Source organism: Mustela lutreola, chromosome 9 (assembly GCF_030435805.1).
Source record: "Mustela lutreola isolate mMusLut2 chromosome 9, mMusLut2.pri, whole genome shotgun sequence".
NCBI classification, from domain to species: domain Eukaryota; kingdom Metazoa; phylum Chordata; class Mammalia; order Carnivora; family Mustelidae; genus Mustela; species Mustela lutreola.
Genome location: NC_081298.1, coordinates 115,257,892 through 115,277,983, shown reverse-complemented (window position 1 = coordinate 115,277,983; position 20,092 = coordinate 115,257,892). Strand labels below are relative to the sequence as shown.

At 35.5% G+C, this 20,092-nt stretch overlaps 1 protein-coding gene across 9 annotated transcripts in view; it reads left to right on the top strand.

The window, feature by feature from the left end:
• The window catches only part of RMDN2 (regulator of microtubule dynamics 2), a 71,786-nt gene that overhangs the window by 21,683 nt on the left and 30,011 nt on the right, over positions 1–20,092 (top strand). For all 9 annotated transcript variants that reach the window (XM_059188571.1, XM_059188569.1, XM_059188570.1 and 6 more), the window contains 4 exons: positions 7,595–7,769; positions 8,731–8,833; positions 12,934–12,994; positions 19,571–19,646. In XM_059188571.1, the coding sequence (XP_059044554.1) occupies positions 7,595–7,769; positions 8,731–8,833; positions 12,934–12,994; positions 19,571–19,646 (415 nt within the window). The remainder of the gene's footprint in view (positions 1–7,594; positions 7,770–8,730; positions 8,834–12,933; positions 12,995–19,570; positions 19,647–20,092) is intronic.

Here is a 20,092-nt window from a genome sequence, read left to right as displayed (position 1 = left end):
ATATTTATGATTTTCTAGTTTTCCTTCTGCCTTTGATTTACACTTTCATTGCAATCAGGAAAGATGCTTTGTGTGATTTTAATCTTTTAAAATTCATGAAGACTTGTCTTGTGGTGTAATATATGATGTGTGCTAGAGAATGTCCACATTCACTTGAGAAGAATATGTATTCCTCTGTTATTGAGTGGAGTATTCTGTATATGTTAGGTCAAATTGGTCTCTAACGATATTTAAGTCCTCTGTTTGCTTATTGATCTTCTACCTGGCTATTCTATCCATTATTAAAAGTGAGATATTGAAATCTCCTACTATTATTATGTTACTATCTGTTTCTACTTTCAATTCTATCAGTGTTTGCTTCAAATATTTAGAACCACTAATGTTTAATGCATATATGTTTGTTATTGTTACATACTTCTGGTGAATTGAGTCTTTTATAATTATATAATGTCCTTCTTTGACCCTTGTAAGTTTTGACTTAAAGTCACGTTGTTTGAGGTTAGTATAGCCAGTGTTGTTATTTACAAGAAGCATCTTTTTGGTTTAATGTTAAGTTCTTCTTTCCATGGATATAATACCTTTGCCCATTTTTTAGATAGTCTTTAATTTCCTCAAATAATATTTTTTAGCTTTCTGTAGAAAAGTTTAAAAAATGTGAATATTTTTCCTAGGTGCTGTGTATTTTTCCTGTAAATGTTACATTTTATGAAATTACATTCTCTAGGAGTGTCTGGGTGGCTCAGTCAGTTAAGCATCTGTCTTTGGCTCAGGTCATGATTCCAAGGTCCTGGGATTGAGCCCCATGTCAGTCTCCCTGCTTGACAGGGAGCCTGCTTCTCTCTCTGCCTGCTGCCCCTTTTGTGCTCTCTCTCTCTCTATGACAAATAAATAAAAGCTTTAAAAAAAAAAAAAAAAGAAAAGAAAAAGAAATTACATTCTCTAACTGGTTTTATATATATAAGGGCATGATTTATTTTCAAAAATTGATCGTAAATGTTGAATAGCTTTGTTTACTTATCTGTAAATTCTGCTAGCATTTTTATTCTACTGAATTAATTTCAAATAAAAGTAGTTCTATTTCTTCTTTCCCAATTCTTTTTATTTTATTTTATTTATTTATTTCACAGAGAGAGGGAGATCACAAGTAAGCAGAGAGGCAGGCAGAGAGAGGGGGAAGCAGGCTCCCTGCTGAGCAGAGAGCCCAATGCGGGCCTTGATCCCAGGACCCTGAGATCATGACCTGAGCCGAAGGCAGAGGCTTAACCCACTGAGCCACCCAGGTGTCCTTCTTTCCCAATTCTTATAATTTTTATTTGTTTTCTTTTAATATTGTGCTAACAGGACCTGCAGTACATTATTGAATAGAAGCAACAATATTGAACATCCTTTTCTATTTCTTACTTTAAGGAGAATGCTTTTAATGTTTCATCATTAAGTGTGAAATGTATATTATAGTTTTGGCATATAACCTTGTGTTCAGAAGTCCCCTTCTACTCCTTGTTCATGGGCCTGCTATTTCCTTATCCTAAAATGAATTTGAATTTATTGAGAAAAAATTGGCAATCACTGAAATGATCATCTAGTTTTTCTCATTCTTTTTGTTGTACTAAAAAGAAACATTCTAATGTTAAACTGTGCTTGTCATTCCTGGGAGAAATCCAGTTTGGCTATGATGCATTCTTTCATGTTTGTTACAGTTTTTTTTGATATTTTTGATGTCTTTGATTGATATTTTGCATCTATATTTATGTGTGATATTCATCTATAATGTTCATTTCTTATACTATCCTTGTTTGATTTCAGTGTCAGTTTTACCAGCTTCAGAAAATGAGCTGAGAGGTGTTCCCTGTGTTAGAATTTCTTAGAAGAATTTGAGTTAATCTAATTCTTTGGATATTTGGTGGAATTCCCCATGAGAGAAACTTCTTTTCTTTCCCAATCCCTGTCTCTCTCTTTCTGTGTGTGTATGTACGTGTGTGTGTGTGTGTGTGTTGAAATAGATATACAGATTCTAGCTTAATTTATTTGATAGCTATAGGAAGAGTCACATTTTTTCTTCTTTCTTATAAAAATAAAATCTTTATTGAGATATTCTTCATATGCTGTAAAACTCACCCCTTTAAAGTGTACAATTTGGTGGGGATTAGTTTATTCACACTTAGTTGTATAGCCATCACCACTATCTAATTACCAAACTTTCATCATTCAAAAAAAGGCCATGTACCCTATATCCACTCATTCTCTTATTCTCTGCATCTCCAGGCCCTATCAACCATTATTCCCACTTTCTGTTAACATGGCTTTACTTATCCTGTACATTTCATGAAGTGGAATCTTACAATATGTGGCCTTTCCCTTAGATGATGTGTTCAAGGTCCATTCATGTTGTATCACTCATTAGTACTTCATTCCTTTGTATTACCAAATAATATTCCATTGTTCACTCATTTTGTTTACCCATTCAGCAGATGAAGGGTATTTGGGTTGTATTCATTCTTTGGCTATTATGCAATAAGTTTCTGTGTACATTCCTACACAGGTTTTTGTATGGACATAGTCTTTCAGTTCCTTGGATGTGTACTTAGAAGTGTAATTGCTGAGTCATTTTGTAATTTGCTGAGTCAAATTTGTAATTTGCTGTTAAACATTTTGAGGAACTACTGTATTGTTTTCCAAACTTGATGTACCATTTTACAGTCCCATCAGCAGTGTAGGGGGTTCCCAGTTTTTCCACATCTTTGTCAATATTGTTATTGTCTATTTTATTTTAGCCATCCTAGAAGGTATGAATGAATGAATTATTGTGGTTTTGATTTGTATTTCACGTATGACTAATGATATGGAGCCATCTCTTCATGTGTTCTTTGGCCATTTTGTTATCATCTTTTGTTGAAATATTAAGTCCTTTTTCCATTTTTAAATTGAATTGTTTGTCTTTTTATTATTGAGTTGTAAATCTATTTGTGTACTCGTTAGATATACATCAGTATATTTGTCAGCATACTTGTTAGATATACATTAGTATATTTCATTTGTAAGTATTTTCTTCCATTTTTAAATTTTCTTTTCTTTTTCTTGATGAAGAAAATTTCTTTTAAGCACAAAAGTTTAAAATCTTATAAAATCTATTTTATCTACTTTTTCTTTCTAATATTTACTCCTGTGTTTTCTTCTAAGAGTTTTATAATTTTAGCTCTTACATTTAGGTTTTTGATCCATTTTGAGTTAATATTTATATATAGTGTGAGGTGAAGTTCCAACTTATTTCTTCTGCATGTGGATATCTATTTGTCCCTGTACCATTTGTTGAAAATAAAATTGTATCATCCACTAAGTTGTCTTGGTATTCTTGTTAAAACAAATTGACCATAAACATAAGGGTTTGTTTCTGGACCTGAATTCTTAATAGGTCCTTAATCCCTATACCATATGTCTATCTTCCTTATGCCAGTACCATCTTTACTACTGTAGCTTTATAGTAAAATTTGAAATCTGGAAGCATGAATTCTCTTTGTTTCTCTTTTACAACATTATTTTGACTATATTGGGTCCCTTGCATTTCCACGTGAAATTTAGGATCAGCTTGTCAATTTCTGGGGGGAAAATGTTGTCAGCTGAGTTTTAATAGAAATTACTTTGAATCTATAGATAAATTGGGGGAATCCTGCCATCACAACTAAATCTGATTCATGAGCACAAAACTTCTTTTCATGTACTTAGATTCTATTCTTTAATTTCAGCAATGTTTGATAGTTTACAGTATATAAGTCTTGCACATATTTTGTTAAATTCAATCCTAAGAATTTTATTCTTTTTTTAAAAGAGTATTTATTTATTTACTTATTTGAGAGAGAATTGGGGGACACACATGAGTGAGCAGTGGCAGAGAGAGAGAGTATCTCAAGTAGACTCCCTTTTGAGTGTAGGCCATAACCCAGGGGCTTGATCTCACCACCCATGAGATCATGACCTGAACCAAAATCATGAGTCTGACACCCAACTGACTGAGACACCCAGGTGCCCCAGAATTTTTTTTTTTTTTAATAATATTGTAAGTGAAATTGTTTTCCTCATTTTTGTTTTTGGGTTGTTCATTGCTAGTTGTATAGAAATACAATTGACTTTTATAAGTTGATCTTGTATTTTGCAATCTTGAACTTATTTATTAGTTCTAATAGCTTTTTATGGATTTATTAGGATTTATATGAACAAGATGATGTCATCTGTGATTAGAGATAATTTTACTTCTTTCTTTCCAATCTGGAAACTTTTTATTTCATTTTCTGGACTAACTGGTTGATTTTCTCTTGAGCAGTTTTAGCCAGTTATATTTTTCTAGGTGGTTGTCTTTCATTCCAAGTTTAAGTGTATTAGCCTAAAATTGCTCATGGTAGTCTGTTGTTTATTTATTTATTTATTTATTTTTAAAGATTCTATTTATTTATTTGACAGAGAGATCACAAGTAGGCAGAGAGGCAGGCACAGAGAGAGGAGGAAGCAGGCTCCTTGCTGAGCAGAGAGCCCGATGTGGGACTTGATCCCAGGACCCTGGGATCATGAACTGAGCGGAAGGCAGAGGCTCAACCCACTAAGCCACCCAGGTGCCCTTGTAGTCTGTTATTTAAATCTATGCTCTGTAGTAACAATGTTTCATTCCTGATGCTGTTTATAATGACTTCTGCTTTTCTTTCTTTTCTTATATTCTCTTATGTATGAGATGTATCTTTTTAAAATTCTTTTTAAACTTTATGAAATACAGAGTACATGCGGAAAAGCATACAAATAACAAACACCCAGACGGATTTTTCAAGCTGAATACAATTGTAAAGTCAGCACCCAGATTTAGAGACATAATATTTTTAGTACCTCAGATATTCCCAACATGCTCTCATCCAGTCACTCCTTGGCACCAACAGGATAACCCATCTTGATTTACAAATGCATACATCAGTTAAAATTATGTTTTTACTTTATCTAAATGAAATAATACACCATATGCCCATTTGTGTCTAGCTTCTCTCAGTTGATATTAGCTTGTGATACTCGTGCATATCGTTGTGCGTGTTTGAAGGCCATTTATCCTCACTGCTAAATACTCATCCATTGCGTTAATATGCCACAATATGTAAGCTCCCTATTCCTCATAGGCATTTGGTACTTTCCAGTTATGGACTATTATGATTGGATAAACATATGTACACATTTCTTTTGGGTATATACCTAGGAGTGAAATGACTGTGTCCATGGAGTATGTGTATACCAGCTTTAGGATATATTGCCAAACATATTTCCAAAGTAGTGGTTCTGATTTATGCTCCCATCAGCTATGTATAAGAGCTCCATTGGCTCCACATCCTCACCAACTCTTCTTGTTTTTTGTCTTTTCATTTTAGCCGGTGTAGTGGGCATGTAGATGGAAATGTTTCAATTATTTTTAAATTTGGAGGTTTTCTCACCTACTCTTTAGTGTTGATTTCTAACTTAGTTGCATTGTGAACAGAGAATATGGTCTACATAACAGATTGTTTGTTACCATTTGTGGCTTGCTTCGTGGCCTTGTGTATGTGGCTGTTTTCATAGATATTCCATATGACATTGTTTTCCTGGGGCTCAATGTCTAGTTTTATATATGCTAGTTGGATTTGAGCTTGTTAATTTTGGTACCTAAATTGTATCCTTACCTTTTCTTTATCAATTACTTAGACTGTTATGTTAAAAATCACCTGTTCTGATAGTGGATTCAATTTCTCTTTGTAAATGTTAATTTATGTTTTCCATGTATCTGAAACTTGAGTTTTTAGATGCATAGACGTCTCAAACTGCTCTTTCTTTATCATAAATTGAACCATTTAGCTTCGGTGTCCCTCTTTCTAATGCTTTTTGCTCTAAAGAATATTATGTACTATATTAAACTAGTTACTTCCTTTTGGTTATCATTTTCTTATATCTCAGGTACATAGAATAGCTCTTACAAACTCTAAGGACTGGTCCATGCATGTGTCACTTTTAGTCATTTAGTTAGTTATTGTGAATAATGTAAAAGCATCCATGAAACTACCTCCTAAAACAAAAGATGGGACCTAGACAATAATCTTCATCAAACCATTTGGCTCCCCTTGCCTTCCCTCATCTGAAGGTAACGATTACCCTGAATGTATAATCTATATTGTTCATTCCTTCTTTTTTTTAATAATATCATTTCATTGCAGGTGTGTGTATGTTCCTTAAGATACACGTTTAATTTTGATTGTTTTTATGGAAAGGGGATTGTGTTGTATATAGTTTTAAGAGCTTATTTTTCCACTTAATAATAAGTTTGTCAAGATTCCTTCATATTTTGCTCATCACTGTATCTCTTTCATTTTGACTGTTGTATAATATTCATTCACTCTTTGATGGGCATTTAGGTTGTTTCCTGGTGTTCGAAAGTATTGCTATTATACATCTTTTTTTGCACATATGCAGGAGACCAGATTACTGGGTCCTAGGGCATGTGAAAAATTCATGATTACAAGATAACTCCAGAGTGCTTTCCCAGCTGGGTTCACCAGTTTGCATGCACATCGGATCCTATGGATTGACTTCATGCCCAGCATTTGATATTATCAGACTTTTTACATAATATCTCCCTGTGGTCTTTATTTGTATTTCTCTGTTTGCTAGTGAACATTGAACATCATTTCTTATGTTTATTGACTATATGTATTTTCTTATTTGGGAAAGTCTGTATCTAACAAGCATATTTCTATTGACTTCACTGCATCTTTTATTATCTAATTTTAGAAAAGCATTTATATGTTCTTGATATCAGTGTTCTCCACATGGATATGTTGCAAAACATCTATTCCTGGTTTTTAATTTATGTTCTTATATTTTTGAAATTGTCTTTTGATTAGCAGCAGTTTTTTCATTTTAATATAACTAAGCTGATTAGGCACTCATAATTAATCATTTATAGCTAATTCTTTCATATCTTGGTTAAGAACATTTTTTGCTTTGGGACACCTGGGTGACTCATTCGGTTAAACATTGGCCTTAGGCTCAGGTCATGACCCAGAGTCCTGGGTTCGGGTCCCACATTGGGCTCCTTGCTCAGCAAGGATCCTGTTCCTCCCTCTGCGTGCTGCTCCCCCTGCTTGTGTGCGCTCTCTCTCTGACAAATAAATAAATAAAATCTTTTAAAAAAAAAAAAAGAAAGGAAAAGAAAAAAAAACTTTTTACTTCTAAGACTGAGAGATATTCACCTATAATTTCTACTTAGAGTTTAGAAAATTATTTTTAACACTTAATTCCTTTTATCATCCAGAGTTAATTTTATAATATTATATTGTAGAGATTCAGTTTCATTGTTTTCCATAGGCATAGCCATTTTTTTTCCTGGCCCTTCCCTTCCTTTTCCAGTGATCTGACAGGCCATCTCCATCACGCACCACAGCTCCATATATGTACCGATCTGCTTCATGCCTCTTTTATTTCATCAGTCACGCATCTGTTCTGGTATTCATAGCCTACTGGCTTGTATTTTAAAAGAATCACTCTGGCTATTATAATATAACTTTCAAGAGATTTAATCATTATTATTTCTGAATTTTAGGTATATTACAGCTAATACTGACACAGAAGAACAGAGTTTTCCAGTCGCTAAGGCATTTAACACACACATAGAGGAGTTAAATTTAGATGTCCTTCTTCAGAAGGCTGATAATTTACGTATGAATGAATGTAGCAAGTTGGAGAGTTTTGAACTACTTTGTGATCACAAAGAAAAGGTAAGAGATATGAGACAATAACGTTTGTATAATTTTGATTTTTAATTTTACCTGCAATCCCATTCCTGTTATGACTGTAACAATTGTGTTACCTAAATGGTTGATGCAAAATTTTTCTATAATCTAACTGAAACTTTTAAAAACTAAATTATAAGAGTTTATGAGGCTCTAATATAAGATGGTACACACCTATTTTTATTTGATTCTTATTAATTTGCCATATTTGATATGTACTTTATAACATAAAGAATATGACCTACTGCTTCTGTTGGGGCAGGAAAGCTACAATTTTAAGTTTTCTGTCTTAAGAGTTACTAGTGTAACAACCATCAGTTTCAGCATGTTTCTACTAATGGACATTTTTCAATATTTAACGTTGGGCTGAGTTGAAAAAGCCCTTTCCTCCCACTACTACCACCAAAGAGAAAGAAGGAAGGAAGGGGGGAGGGAGGGGGTACGGAGGGAGGACGTCTTCTCTGTGAGCAGTTTTAGTCTCAAATCCTTTGTCTGAGGACTTAGCAACTCCAAGCACAAAGATTGTGATTGTATTTGTAGGCAATTTAGGTTAAAAATACGCCTGCTCTTTTGAGTATATGTGATTTGTAATGCTCTCTGGGGCATTATATTGAAGGTAGATAACTCAGAAAGGAAAATAAAAAGAGGATACTATCATCCCCAGAGAACTCACCGAGTCTGGCGCCTGGCCCTTCTCTCTCCCTTGTTGGTGTAGAGCTAGTGTCTCCATAACCCTCCTTAGTTTTAAGATCCAAAGGCAACACTATATTAAATCACATTTTGTAGCCATGAATATTTGAATTGAAAATGTTGTATGCACATGAATAGATTCAGTCATCCATAAATGTCAGTTCACCTGCCTACTTTTTTAAAAGTTGCAGAGGAAAACACTTCTAGTCTTGTCAAGTTACTGAGTATAATCTAATATACAGTTCTATCTTTTCAGTTTAGAGATGAAATAGAGTTTATATGGCGGTTAGCTCGTGCTTATGGAGACATGTATGAGCTATCTACTAACACACAAGAAAAAAAACATTATGCTAATATCGGTAAGTATTTTGTAAAGATTGATTATCCTCAAATGACAGTCATTATCTATAATAACCCATTAATGAATGTTAATCAAATTTAAATCACCTAAGCTAGAACCAATATGTTTAATTTATTTTAATATATCCTAGTACTGAAAAATATACATAGTCTAGGGACAGAAAGGGTTTTGTTTTTTTTTTAAGATTTTATTTATTTATTTGACAGAGATCACATGTAGGCAAAGAGGCAGGCAGAGAGAGAGAGAGAGAGGAGGAAACAGGCTCTCCGCTGAGCAGAGAGCCCGATGCAGGGCTTGATCCCAGGACCCTGAGATCATGACCTGAGCTGAAGGCAGAGGCTTTAACCCACTGAGCTATCCAGCCCTGACAGAAAGGGTTTTTTAGGGCTAAAGTATATATATTTTTTAAATGTTTGAGCATATTAGAATACACAACTGAAAAACTCAAATTTCAGATAATAAAGTTTATAAAATCACAGAAAGACAAAATGTTCAGAGGTAATATTTGAGGAGGAAAAGAGGCAGAGGATAGTTGTCTTCAGTACAATTAAAATAACCCTCCCTGATTACTGTAAGGTAGAACTTCAGGTTTTTTTTCAGTGCTTTTTTTACAAAGTTCATCTTGATAAAACAAGATTAACCTTGAGTTGATCATCGTTTATGCTAAGGCATACAGTACCTGATTGTTTATTATACTGTACTTTATACTTTTTTGCATATTTTTGAAATTTTCCATAGTAACAACAAAAGAAAAACAGCAGGGATGTCAAATATTTATATATATAAATAATAAATATATAAATAAAAGTATATAAATATATAATATATGTAAATATACATAAATATATATTTAGATATATATAAATAACATAAATATATATATCTCATCTTGACTCTCATTAAATATCAAAACCCTTTCTTGCAAAAAACCCTGTAGTTGCCATTTCTCTGAGCTTCAGCATAGTAATCTGACATTAGAATTTCTTTAATTCTTCTTTTATTCCAAACCTCCTCTTTTTTTTTTTTTTAAAGATTTTATTTATTTATTTGACAGACAGAGACCACAAGTAGGCAGAGAGGCAGGCAGAGAGAGAGAGAGAGAGAGAAAGAGAGAGGGAAGCAGGCTTCCTGTGGAGCAGGGAGCCCGATGCGGGGCTCAATCCCAGGACCCTGAGATCATGACCCGAGCCGAAGGCAGCAGCCCAAACCACTGAGCCACCCAGGCGCCCCCCAAACCTCCTCTTTTCGAACCTTTCTTCCTCTAAGATAGCATAAGGAAGAAACAGCAAAGCATAATGATACCACAGACCTCATTCCAATCTCATTCACTGTCATTTTAATTTCTAAGAAGGTAGTATCTTCAAACTCCTTGTAATTTCATTCCTTCCACTTGTAGATTTCCTCCTCCAGTGACTTTTGCACAAAGAGAAAAAAACTGATTTGTGTTTGTATCTACTGAGAAAGTCACAGGATATCCCATGTAAACTGTTTCAACATTCATCAGTATCAGATACTTATTTATTTCCTGTATGCACTTGCCCTACCCTGGGCATTGAGATTCCTCCTGTGTGTGATAGGAGGTAGAAATGATAGCAAAATCACATGTTCTCAGACCCTAGATGAGCCGATGGCTTTGTTGGGGAAGCAGTATTATTGAAATAACTGTACATAAAAGGAAACAGATGGAAAGCCATTGTGAGGAAAGCGAATGCAGGACTTTAAGAGTAATAACAGCAAGAATATGATGGCAGGGGCTGGGGGTCGAGGCAGGGAAGGCTTTCCTAGGGAAGTAAGGGTCTCTCATAGGTGAAATTACTTGGGATCTCTATTCTTAAATGTAGTAGAAGTTTAATTGAATTAATGAATGAGGTGGTAAAAATGGAAAAAGTAATGGGCTGGAGGAAATTGGGGGAAAAAATGGAACATAGATTGGAATAGGATCTATTTTAAAAAGAAACATTTATGATGTCATGGCAAAGGAGTGAAAGCCTCAAATGCATTCATTCAGATACTGAAATTTATTAAAAAATAATTCTTTTTCCTCTCCATTTAAGAAGTATTTATTGGAAATTACTGTGTCCAGGAACAATGTTAAAATGAGGGGTGGAGGGTGAGAGAGAAGGGAGAGAAGAGGGAGGTGAACGTGATTAAGGTGACGCTGCATTAAGGAAGATCAACATCGAGGCAGCCCATCATGTGAAGGGTTCAGGCAGTGAGTACCTGGGAAAGACAATGACAAAAATAGGCTTGAGCTGAGACCAGCGTTGGAGGACATTGGAGCTCCGCATGAGGGAAGAGGAAGTACTGAATGTTATTCTCTCTAATAGAGTAGTTAAATTTTTTTTTAAAAATGGTACGGGAGGTGTTGCCTGAGTGACTTAGTCGGTTAAGAGTTTGCTTTTGGGTCAGATCATGATCCCAAGGTCCTGGAATCAAGTCTTGCATGGGGCTCCTTGCTCAGTGGGGAGCCTGCTTCTCCCTCTCCCTCTTCCTGCCCCCCCACCCCGCTTACTTGTGCTTTCTCCCTCTCTGTCAAATAAATAAATAAACACTTAAAAAGAAATAAAAAATAAAGTTGTTGTGCCAGGGGAAAATGTGATGGCCCAGGAGTGCAGAATTCTTTCCACACCCTCTCGCTGGGGTGGAGCCTTACACAGGCCTCTTTTGAAGTACTCTGATCATAATTTGTCTTCCAAACAAAATATGAATCTTTTATCTAAAGGAACATTATTATAATTGCCAGAATTAAAAGAGCAATGTAAGTGTCTCAAATAGATCACAAAGTATGATGTCCTAAGGAAAACAGCTTTCCTATCGGACTTCCGTTGGATCAGTGAGGCTCCAGAACCCTCCTGCCTACTACCGAGCGTCCTTTCCTAGTCTCAGGGTAAGGGACTCTATTTCAGGCTTGTGGTTGTGGACTCAAAGCTATTTTTGCTCATTTGGCCAAGGAGGTAAAATACTGATTTTGTTTCTAATATTTAAATGTACGTTTAAAACTGGTTTTCAATCATTTATTTAAAAAATACTCTTTTAATATATGTCTACGATTCAATGTCAGTATTAAAACACTTCACTTTGTAATTTTTTCCTGGTTTTGGTAGATTTCTACACAGGATGGTTTTCTTCATGGATAGAGCTATCAGATACAGAGTGTACCACCTTAACATATTAACAGATAGAATGGTTTTAGAATAAAAGATCCTTATTTATAAAGATTAACTCAACCACTTATTTGGAAGAGCATTTTGTAGATCCCTGGATATTCTCTTCAAGACGACAGCAAAAACATGGATCAGGAGAAAAGGAGATGGCACAAGACAAAGCAGCCCCTTTTAGAGAAGAATTTTCAGAATGTTCAGTTTTGTAACAAATGTTTTGACTTTTTGGGCCAATAGACAAACCTCTATCCAAAGTAATTATGACATTATGAAAAGCAATCCTAAAACTAAGGGAAATGATTTGGAATGATTATTTATGTAAGAGCCTGTTCCCTGGGAAGCCTTCCCTTTAGATGGAGTTAGCACGCTGTCCTCTGCCTCGCTCTCTCTTTCTTCATCTTGCTTTTAGTTTCTGCATCCATTTTCTTTGCTTTCAAATAATGATCAAATGACTTTTCTTACACTTGGTTTCGTCACTTAGTCCAGTGGACCTAAACTTGAGCATACAGCAGAATCTCTAGAGGCTAGTTAAGACAGATTGCTGAGCCCAGACTTTGTTAGGGAATGAGTTCTCCCTTGTAGTCCCAGATTCACTTTTCTTTTCTTTTTTTTTTTTTTAATTTTATTTATTTATTTGTTTGTTTATTTGACAGAGAGAGATCACAGTAGGCAGAGAGAGAGGGAAGCAGGCTTCCTGCTGAGCAGAGAGCCCGATGCGGGACTCGATCCCAGGACCCTGAGATCATGACCTGAGCTGAAAGCAGCGGCTTAACCCACTGAGCCACCCAGGTGCCCCCCAGATTCACTTTTCTAACAAGTTCCCAGGCGATACTTCCAGTCTTGGGACCATATTTTTGGAACCACTGACTTAATTCAATATTCCACTCGTCCACCAGCTCATGTGAAAGTACTAACTGTAAGTACATTTGTCTTTCAGGAAAGACATTAGGGGAGAGAGCTATCACTAGAGCACCCACGAATGGACATTGTCATCTGTGGTAAGTACATAGAACTTCTATAGTCTTTTTAAACCTTCATATGCCTCTATGTAAGCTACAATTGATTTTTAAGATATTATTGACCTGTTTCACCTGTCACATTCACTGAAAAATATATTTAGTAGATAGCACAGTAACTATTCTTATTCTCATGTATTTTATAGTATATGTATTTTAATATATTCAAAGTAAATTTTCACTGAAGATTTCATAGGTGAATCAACCAAGTGCAGTGCCTTTGAATGTGATAAATTCTAATTAAATATAATTTAATGTTTTGTTTGAAAATAAATATTGAATTGATACCATGTTTCTAAATGAAATGTAGGAAGAGTGCTTCAAAGAATAAAAGACTGTCACTCATTTCCTTTACCTTAATGAGTCCATGTGTACAAATTCTACATGTCAAAGAGGAGCCATTTTTAGTATAAAGAATATAGGAAAGCTCAAACAAAGGGAATTTAATTCATTGGGTAGGTGAATATCCTTGGGGAAATAAATTTATTCTTGAATGCAAGAATCCAAGAATTATTCTTGGATCCTTTGTATGTTTAGAATTATAAAACACAAATAAGAAATATATTGTGTTAAATTAACACTCTTTGGTTGCATTTTTCTTTAAGATTTTATTTTTTTACTTATTTGAGAGAGAGAGAGCATGAGCAGGGTGAGGGGCAGAGGAAACTCCCTGATGGGCAGGGATCCCAAGACTCCAAGATCACAACTTGAATGGAAAGGAGATGCTTCACCCATCAAACCACCCAGGCACCCGTGTGGTTGCATTTTTACATCTTTTAGTTCCTTACAGCAATACAGGTACTTCAGGCGCTAGGAAGATAACAATAGTAAGTTAATTTACGATCCTTCTCTCAGACCTAGGTTTCCAGAAACCTACCATTCTTTGGGATTATTTTTATTCTTCTGGAGCACTTTTAGGCAATATCTCTCTCACAATGGCTCCCTTTCTGCAGGTCCACATTTGTCCCACAGGAAATTCATTTTCATTCCACTGGCTAACTGAAATGCAGACCCATTTTCTCAAAGCAGAGCTGTTTCTTTACTCCGCCACCAGCAGGGGGAGCTCCACCCACACGCTCATCTTTAAGCTTCTCTGCTTAGGAGTCAAGGACATTTTTTTATGTCCCCTAAGGGACACAGGCCAAAGTAAAAACAGGTCTTTTGATCTGCTCTCACTTGGCTTAAGATGAGATGCAAGCCTCTCCTGCCCCCTTCCATGAAAAGGTGGGAGTCAGAGCCCACTCTCCGCCCATCTGCAAGAACTCTCCCTTATCTTCTCTTCTATAGCCTGGAGAAGGGCGCAGGGCTGAGCCCAGCAGAGCCTGTCAGTCATTTCCTTAAGGTGTCATGCACGGGCAGTAGAGCTTCTGGCTTTAGGAATTGGAGCACCTAAAGTGAAGTATTGTTTTATTCCCCTGGTCCCTCTGCCGCAACTCTAGCAGAAAGGCAGTTTTGCAGTTAACTTCCTGGTACATATCTTTAAGATCATTTTCCCAGTAAGTAAGGGTCCTGGCTATCATTTCTACAGCCAAACAGACCTTCTCATCTAATGTGCACATCAGTATTAATAAATGAACAGAGGAATGCATTGAGGTACTTCTGTTCTTCTACCTTTAGTCGTAACTGTAATGAATTTGTATTGATCAAGACACACTCTTCATCTCCTTTGATACTGGAGGTTTGGGAGCTGGTTGATGAGGTTTAGATGAAGAAAGAACCCCGAAGCCCTACTTACTCTGAACTCTGAGCTGCTCCTCCTCTCCCTCCCGCTGCATTGCTCTTCCTCTGTTGTCCTTTTCCTTCTCCCACATACAGATCTGCATCCGTGAAAAATCACACTTAAAATATAGAGTGGATTTCAGTCCTCAACTTGAGGGCATTTATCTATGTAAGCTTCACATTTTCCTAGAGGAATTTTCAGAAGTCTTCCCTGGGGGCTACATAAGTACCTTGAAATCTATCTTGTAAGAAGAAATTATCCGTAACTCTGCCCTCATAGTCTACCTGGTCTGCCGTACACTAGTCTGGCTTCTTTGCTTTTGTTCATCTTATTTCACTTTTTGTTGTGAACAGATTGCCTTGTTTATAACTATGGTATTTGACTCCAAGTTCAAATCTTATACACACACTCACACACACACACTGAGTAGTCATCCAACTGTTTTGCACATGTCATGTTCAGTATCAGTTTTAAATTTTTTAAAAAGTTAAAATCTAATCAGTTAGTAAAATTTGATAAATTCAAATGTCAATTGTATCTTAGTTCTTCGAATATATTATATTGTATGTAGTGAATACAAGAGTTTTCATTCAATTAAATAGTAGAGGCTTAGGGTAATGATAAAAGAAATTAAAAGTTTGACTTGAGAAGCAGTGGTTAAAATTTAGGTTAACTGATTCCATAATTAATTGTAATAAAAATATCATAAAAAGTCTTTTTTGGGGTGTTGAGACATTTTCTCATTCATTCAGTGTAAATGACAAAGTACATCCTGGGGCCGACTGCCTATTTTCGTAAATAGTTTGATTGGCTCACAGCCATACCTATGAATTTGTGCACAGCAATGAAGTTGAATAGTTGCAACCTTCACTGTCTGACCCCAAAGCCTAAAATGTTTGCTGCAAATTCTGTTGTTTTTGTTGTACCCAGTCTAAAATACTTCTAGAACCAAGAGAGTAAAATCACTGAGGATTTAGTTTGTTAGCCCAATAGGCCTGACCTTAATTACAACTAATGTCTTACATATTTGTTGTGCTCTACTGTTCACAAATTATATCCAAATGTTTACAGCACAGGAGTCACAGAGCAACCTGTTTCCACTTTATAGATAAGGAGGAGCCAGGTAGTGTGTTTAGGGGGTCTGTTGTGGGGGGTATATGCTGATTAGTAAGCAAGAGTCACACAATAAATAAAAAAACAACAATCAGATCTCTTACTCCTAGATACTCAGTATTTTTTCCTTTTACATTATTTTTCTACTGCTTTCCTACAGTGTAAATAGCATTTGTGCTGATTAAGAAGTATGCAGGGAAACTAATGGGGTAATTTTAGTAGTTAAAGTAGGAATGTTGGTCATTTATTAAAGATATATTCAATATCAATGCAAAGAAAATCGAAAATTTTGTCAAAGTATTTACGGTGAGAATGACCTCTAGATGGAGGTAATGGACCATGTTGTGAATTACCGTTCTTCAGAGTTCCTGTCAACTTGAGATGGTTTAAATTACATGTTTAAAGATGAACAGCATAAAAGAACAAAAACACGCAGACACACAGAGACATAGTGGAACCGATTGCCAAAAAAAAAAGTGATGATCCTTTGAGGTCAGGTGAACTTTGAACTTAGAATATGTAGGAAGATAAGCAATATTTAAGACTTTGAAGAAACAGACTTCAAGGGGTACCTGGGTGGCTCAGTCAGTTAAGCATCCGATTCTTGATCTCAGCTCAGGGGGAAAAAAAGAAAGAAACAGACTTCATAAAAGATTATGAGAAGCATTAAGACTGATTATTTATAAGGGAAATGTGTATATTTCATATAATGGCGTTCATTATATGAAATATGCATATATACATTATATGAAATATGCATAAGTCATAGAGGGTTTTTTTCCCTTTTTTCCTCACTCAGAGTAGCTTGGAGAGAGCATATTGAGAAAGCAGTGTCGATGCCTAGGGCTGTGCATGGAGTTGTTCTGATGCTGACGTTTAACGGAATAGATGATTGATCCCAGCACTCTGGATCAGCGAACATAGATTCTTTTCTTTTGATTCCAGTGCAAATATAAATCTCTGGATGAGAAAGTTCAAACAGATTTTTCTAAAAATGTGACATGATTTGTTTTTTATTTCTTTGCCAGCATATAGAGTAGGGAAATTGAGCTGGTACATCTGGATTTAAGCAAGGCATTAATGTAAGTTTACTTATAATGTTCTTATGGACAAGATGCAGAAATGTGGGCAGGTCTCTGGGTTACCCACGTAGAGAGAAGGGTTCAAGCCTCAGCTACTCAACAGAATAACTGTTGGCAACATCATTGTCAATCTGGAGGTGATTCTAGGGTTCCAGGTCTGTATCTTAGACACTGGTGTGTTCCATAATTTTGTCAGTGGGTAAAGATAGAATAGGTACATTTATAAAGTTGCAAGTAACACAAAACTAGAAGAGGATGTATGATGAGTGACGAAAGTAATTAAAAAAGTAATTGAAAAAGATTTTCACAGGTGTGAAACAGGTGTTTCACAGGTGTTAATTCACAGGTGTGAGTTAACAGGGATAAATGTGGAAGGAGGGATGGAGAGAAAAGTGTCAATATTTAACTTAGGGAAAAACATGAGAATCTGAATAAAGCTTGGGGTTTCATTAATAATAATGTATTACTATTGGTACATTGTAAAAATTATGTATCAGTATTGCTTGACAGAATTAGTAGACTTGTGATAAATGTACTGTAATATGTAAACAGTACAAAATGTACCAAAAAAATTACAAAAATGTAAAGTAATATGTAAACAGGAGAGAAAACAGAATATGGGTATATGAGAACTCTCTGTACCATCTCTGCAACTTTCCTATAAATCTCAGGCTATTTTAAAATAAAAACTTATTTTTTTTTAAGTGGCCTAAGGTTTTAAGTCCAAGTGAATGAGAAAATGATAATGCCCATAAAAAAATGGGAGCATTGGGAGAAATAGATGTATGGGATTCTGCTCCACTTTCTGGAACTCCCTGAACAAAATGACAGAGAGCATTTCAAAAGATGATGGTGAGGCTGGAGGTGACAGTAGCAGTTTTATTTTATTTTTTTTTAAAGATTTTATTTATTTATTTGACAGAGAGAGATCACAAGTAGGCAGAGAGGCAGGCAGAGAGAGAGAGGAGGAAGCAGGCTCCCTGCTGAGCAGAGAGCCTGATGCGGGGCTCGATATAAGGGAGAAAGAACAGCAGAACTAGGTGATGAAGGGATCTACTCCCCTGACGTTATTGTAATGATTATAGGGAGCTGGAAGACAAACCCTGACCATTTATATTGAGCTATCAAAGCTACAGGCACATTATAGATGATGTACATGTAAACTATCTGTTTTATTCACTCATCATGTTAAGTTTAAGCCTTCAATTGGATTCTACTTCTCCTGCCACATCAATATGCAAGAAATGTTAACTAATTAGTCCCTGGGGACCCCGAGATCATGACCTGAGCCGAAGGCAGCGGCTTAACCCACTGGGCCACCCAGGTGCCCACAGTAGCAGTTTTAAAAGGAAACTCTTGAGTCTTTCTCCGGTAAACTTTTCCTCCATGCTCGGTCTCTGGTGGGTGCAGAGAGCTATGTGTAATGTAGTCTGATGATAGAATTTGTGAGTAGTAGTATCTCCTAATCTAGTTAGGCTCTCAGATTACTTTTGATAGGTTGATTTAGTCATCATTCTTGTTTCTCCTATAGCAGATTTGGTTGATTATATAGAAACTGGAAATTCAGAGGTCAAACAAATCGTAACTGTAAAGTGACTGTTTTGTTGGTGTTATAAGTTATGTGAATTATGTCATCTTTTGTGTTCAGGAAGGGTCTAACTGTTCCAAATTAAGAAAATTGTTCACTTCATTTTTGTACTTGAAAGTTATGGTAATATACAGGAATAATCAAGATAAACACCCAAAATTACATATTTGATTTCGATTATGACAGTACAAGTAAAAATTAATATGTACTCTTGAAATATTTAGGTAAGTGAATATTTTGCCTTAGACAGAAACACTCTGAAATACTCTGGAGACTTGAAACAGACAGAAACACTCTGATATAAAGAGTAATACATCCCCAGATTTCGGAGCGAGCAAATTGCTGAACAAGTATCACACCCAATTTATGTCAAATAATTATTGAAGTAACTTTTGTATTCCCAGTGGGAAAAAAAAGTAAACAATTCATGGGAAACGCTCTTCTAGTTTGCATTGTTTCCAAGGAAGGATTGAAGGACATGGGGAGTTTTTCGGAAAAGTGTATTCTGAAACTACCTTTGATTTTGTTTTAGTCGTGGTATTTATTTTTGTTTTCAAATGACATTAAGGGAGGCTGTGAAATTTTTATTTTTATTTTTATTTTTATTAAGGAGGAGCAGGGATATGATGATACAATATATTTTTCAATTTATTACCTGTGTAACTAGACTTCTTCAGAGAGCCTCTTTGTGACTTTGAAGTTGGTGTTGGTAATAGCAGCAACTCCTGTTTCTCAGAACTCACTATGTGGCAGGTAGTATTCTAAGCAATTATGTGTTCGAGGTGTTCTGGCATACGTACGGGATGTGTGAGATGGTGTTATTTTCCCCTGCCATAGGTGAGGAAACTGGCCTCATGTTCATGTCAGGTGTTTTTTTTTTTTTTTTCTTTTTTTTTTTTTCATTTCATTTTACTTTATTTTCATAAAGATGCCCTTGCATCTGTATGAATACTTCTGCCAAATATTAATAAATGCAAGAAATATTTTTAAAATGTTATATTTGATGGTATTTGGTTAAAAGTTCACACACTCTCCACTGTTTTTATTCTTTTCAGGTATGCGGTTCTGTGTGGCTATGTATCTGAGTTTGAGGGCTTACAAAACAAAATCAACTATGGACATCGCTTCAAGGTATTTCTTGGTATTAAAAATATTTTAATGGACCTATCTGTTTCCTTAAAAGATATAAATCAAATTCAATGAATTAATCTCAAGGAATTTATCTTTTTTATTTAAATGAAGTAACAGTCTTTACATCATACCACACAAAAAAGAATGAAACTACTTGGGAATTTGAAGATTATTATTATTCTGGAACTTGAAAGTAGTCACATAGTAGACGAGTATTACTTGTTCAAAGACTGAGGATTAGTCTTTTGGTCATGAGCGCACCAATATCATCAACATGATGGGGACTAATTAACATTTCTTGCATATTGATGTGGCAGGAGAAATAGAATCCAATTGAAGGCTTAAACTTAACATGATGAGTGAATAAAACAGATAGTGTACATGTACATCATCTATAATGTGCCTGTAGCTTTGATAGCTCAATATAAATGGTCAGGGTTTGTCTT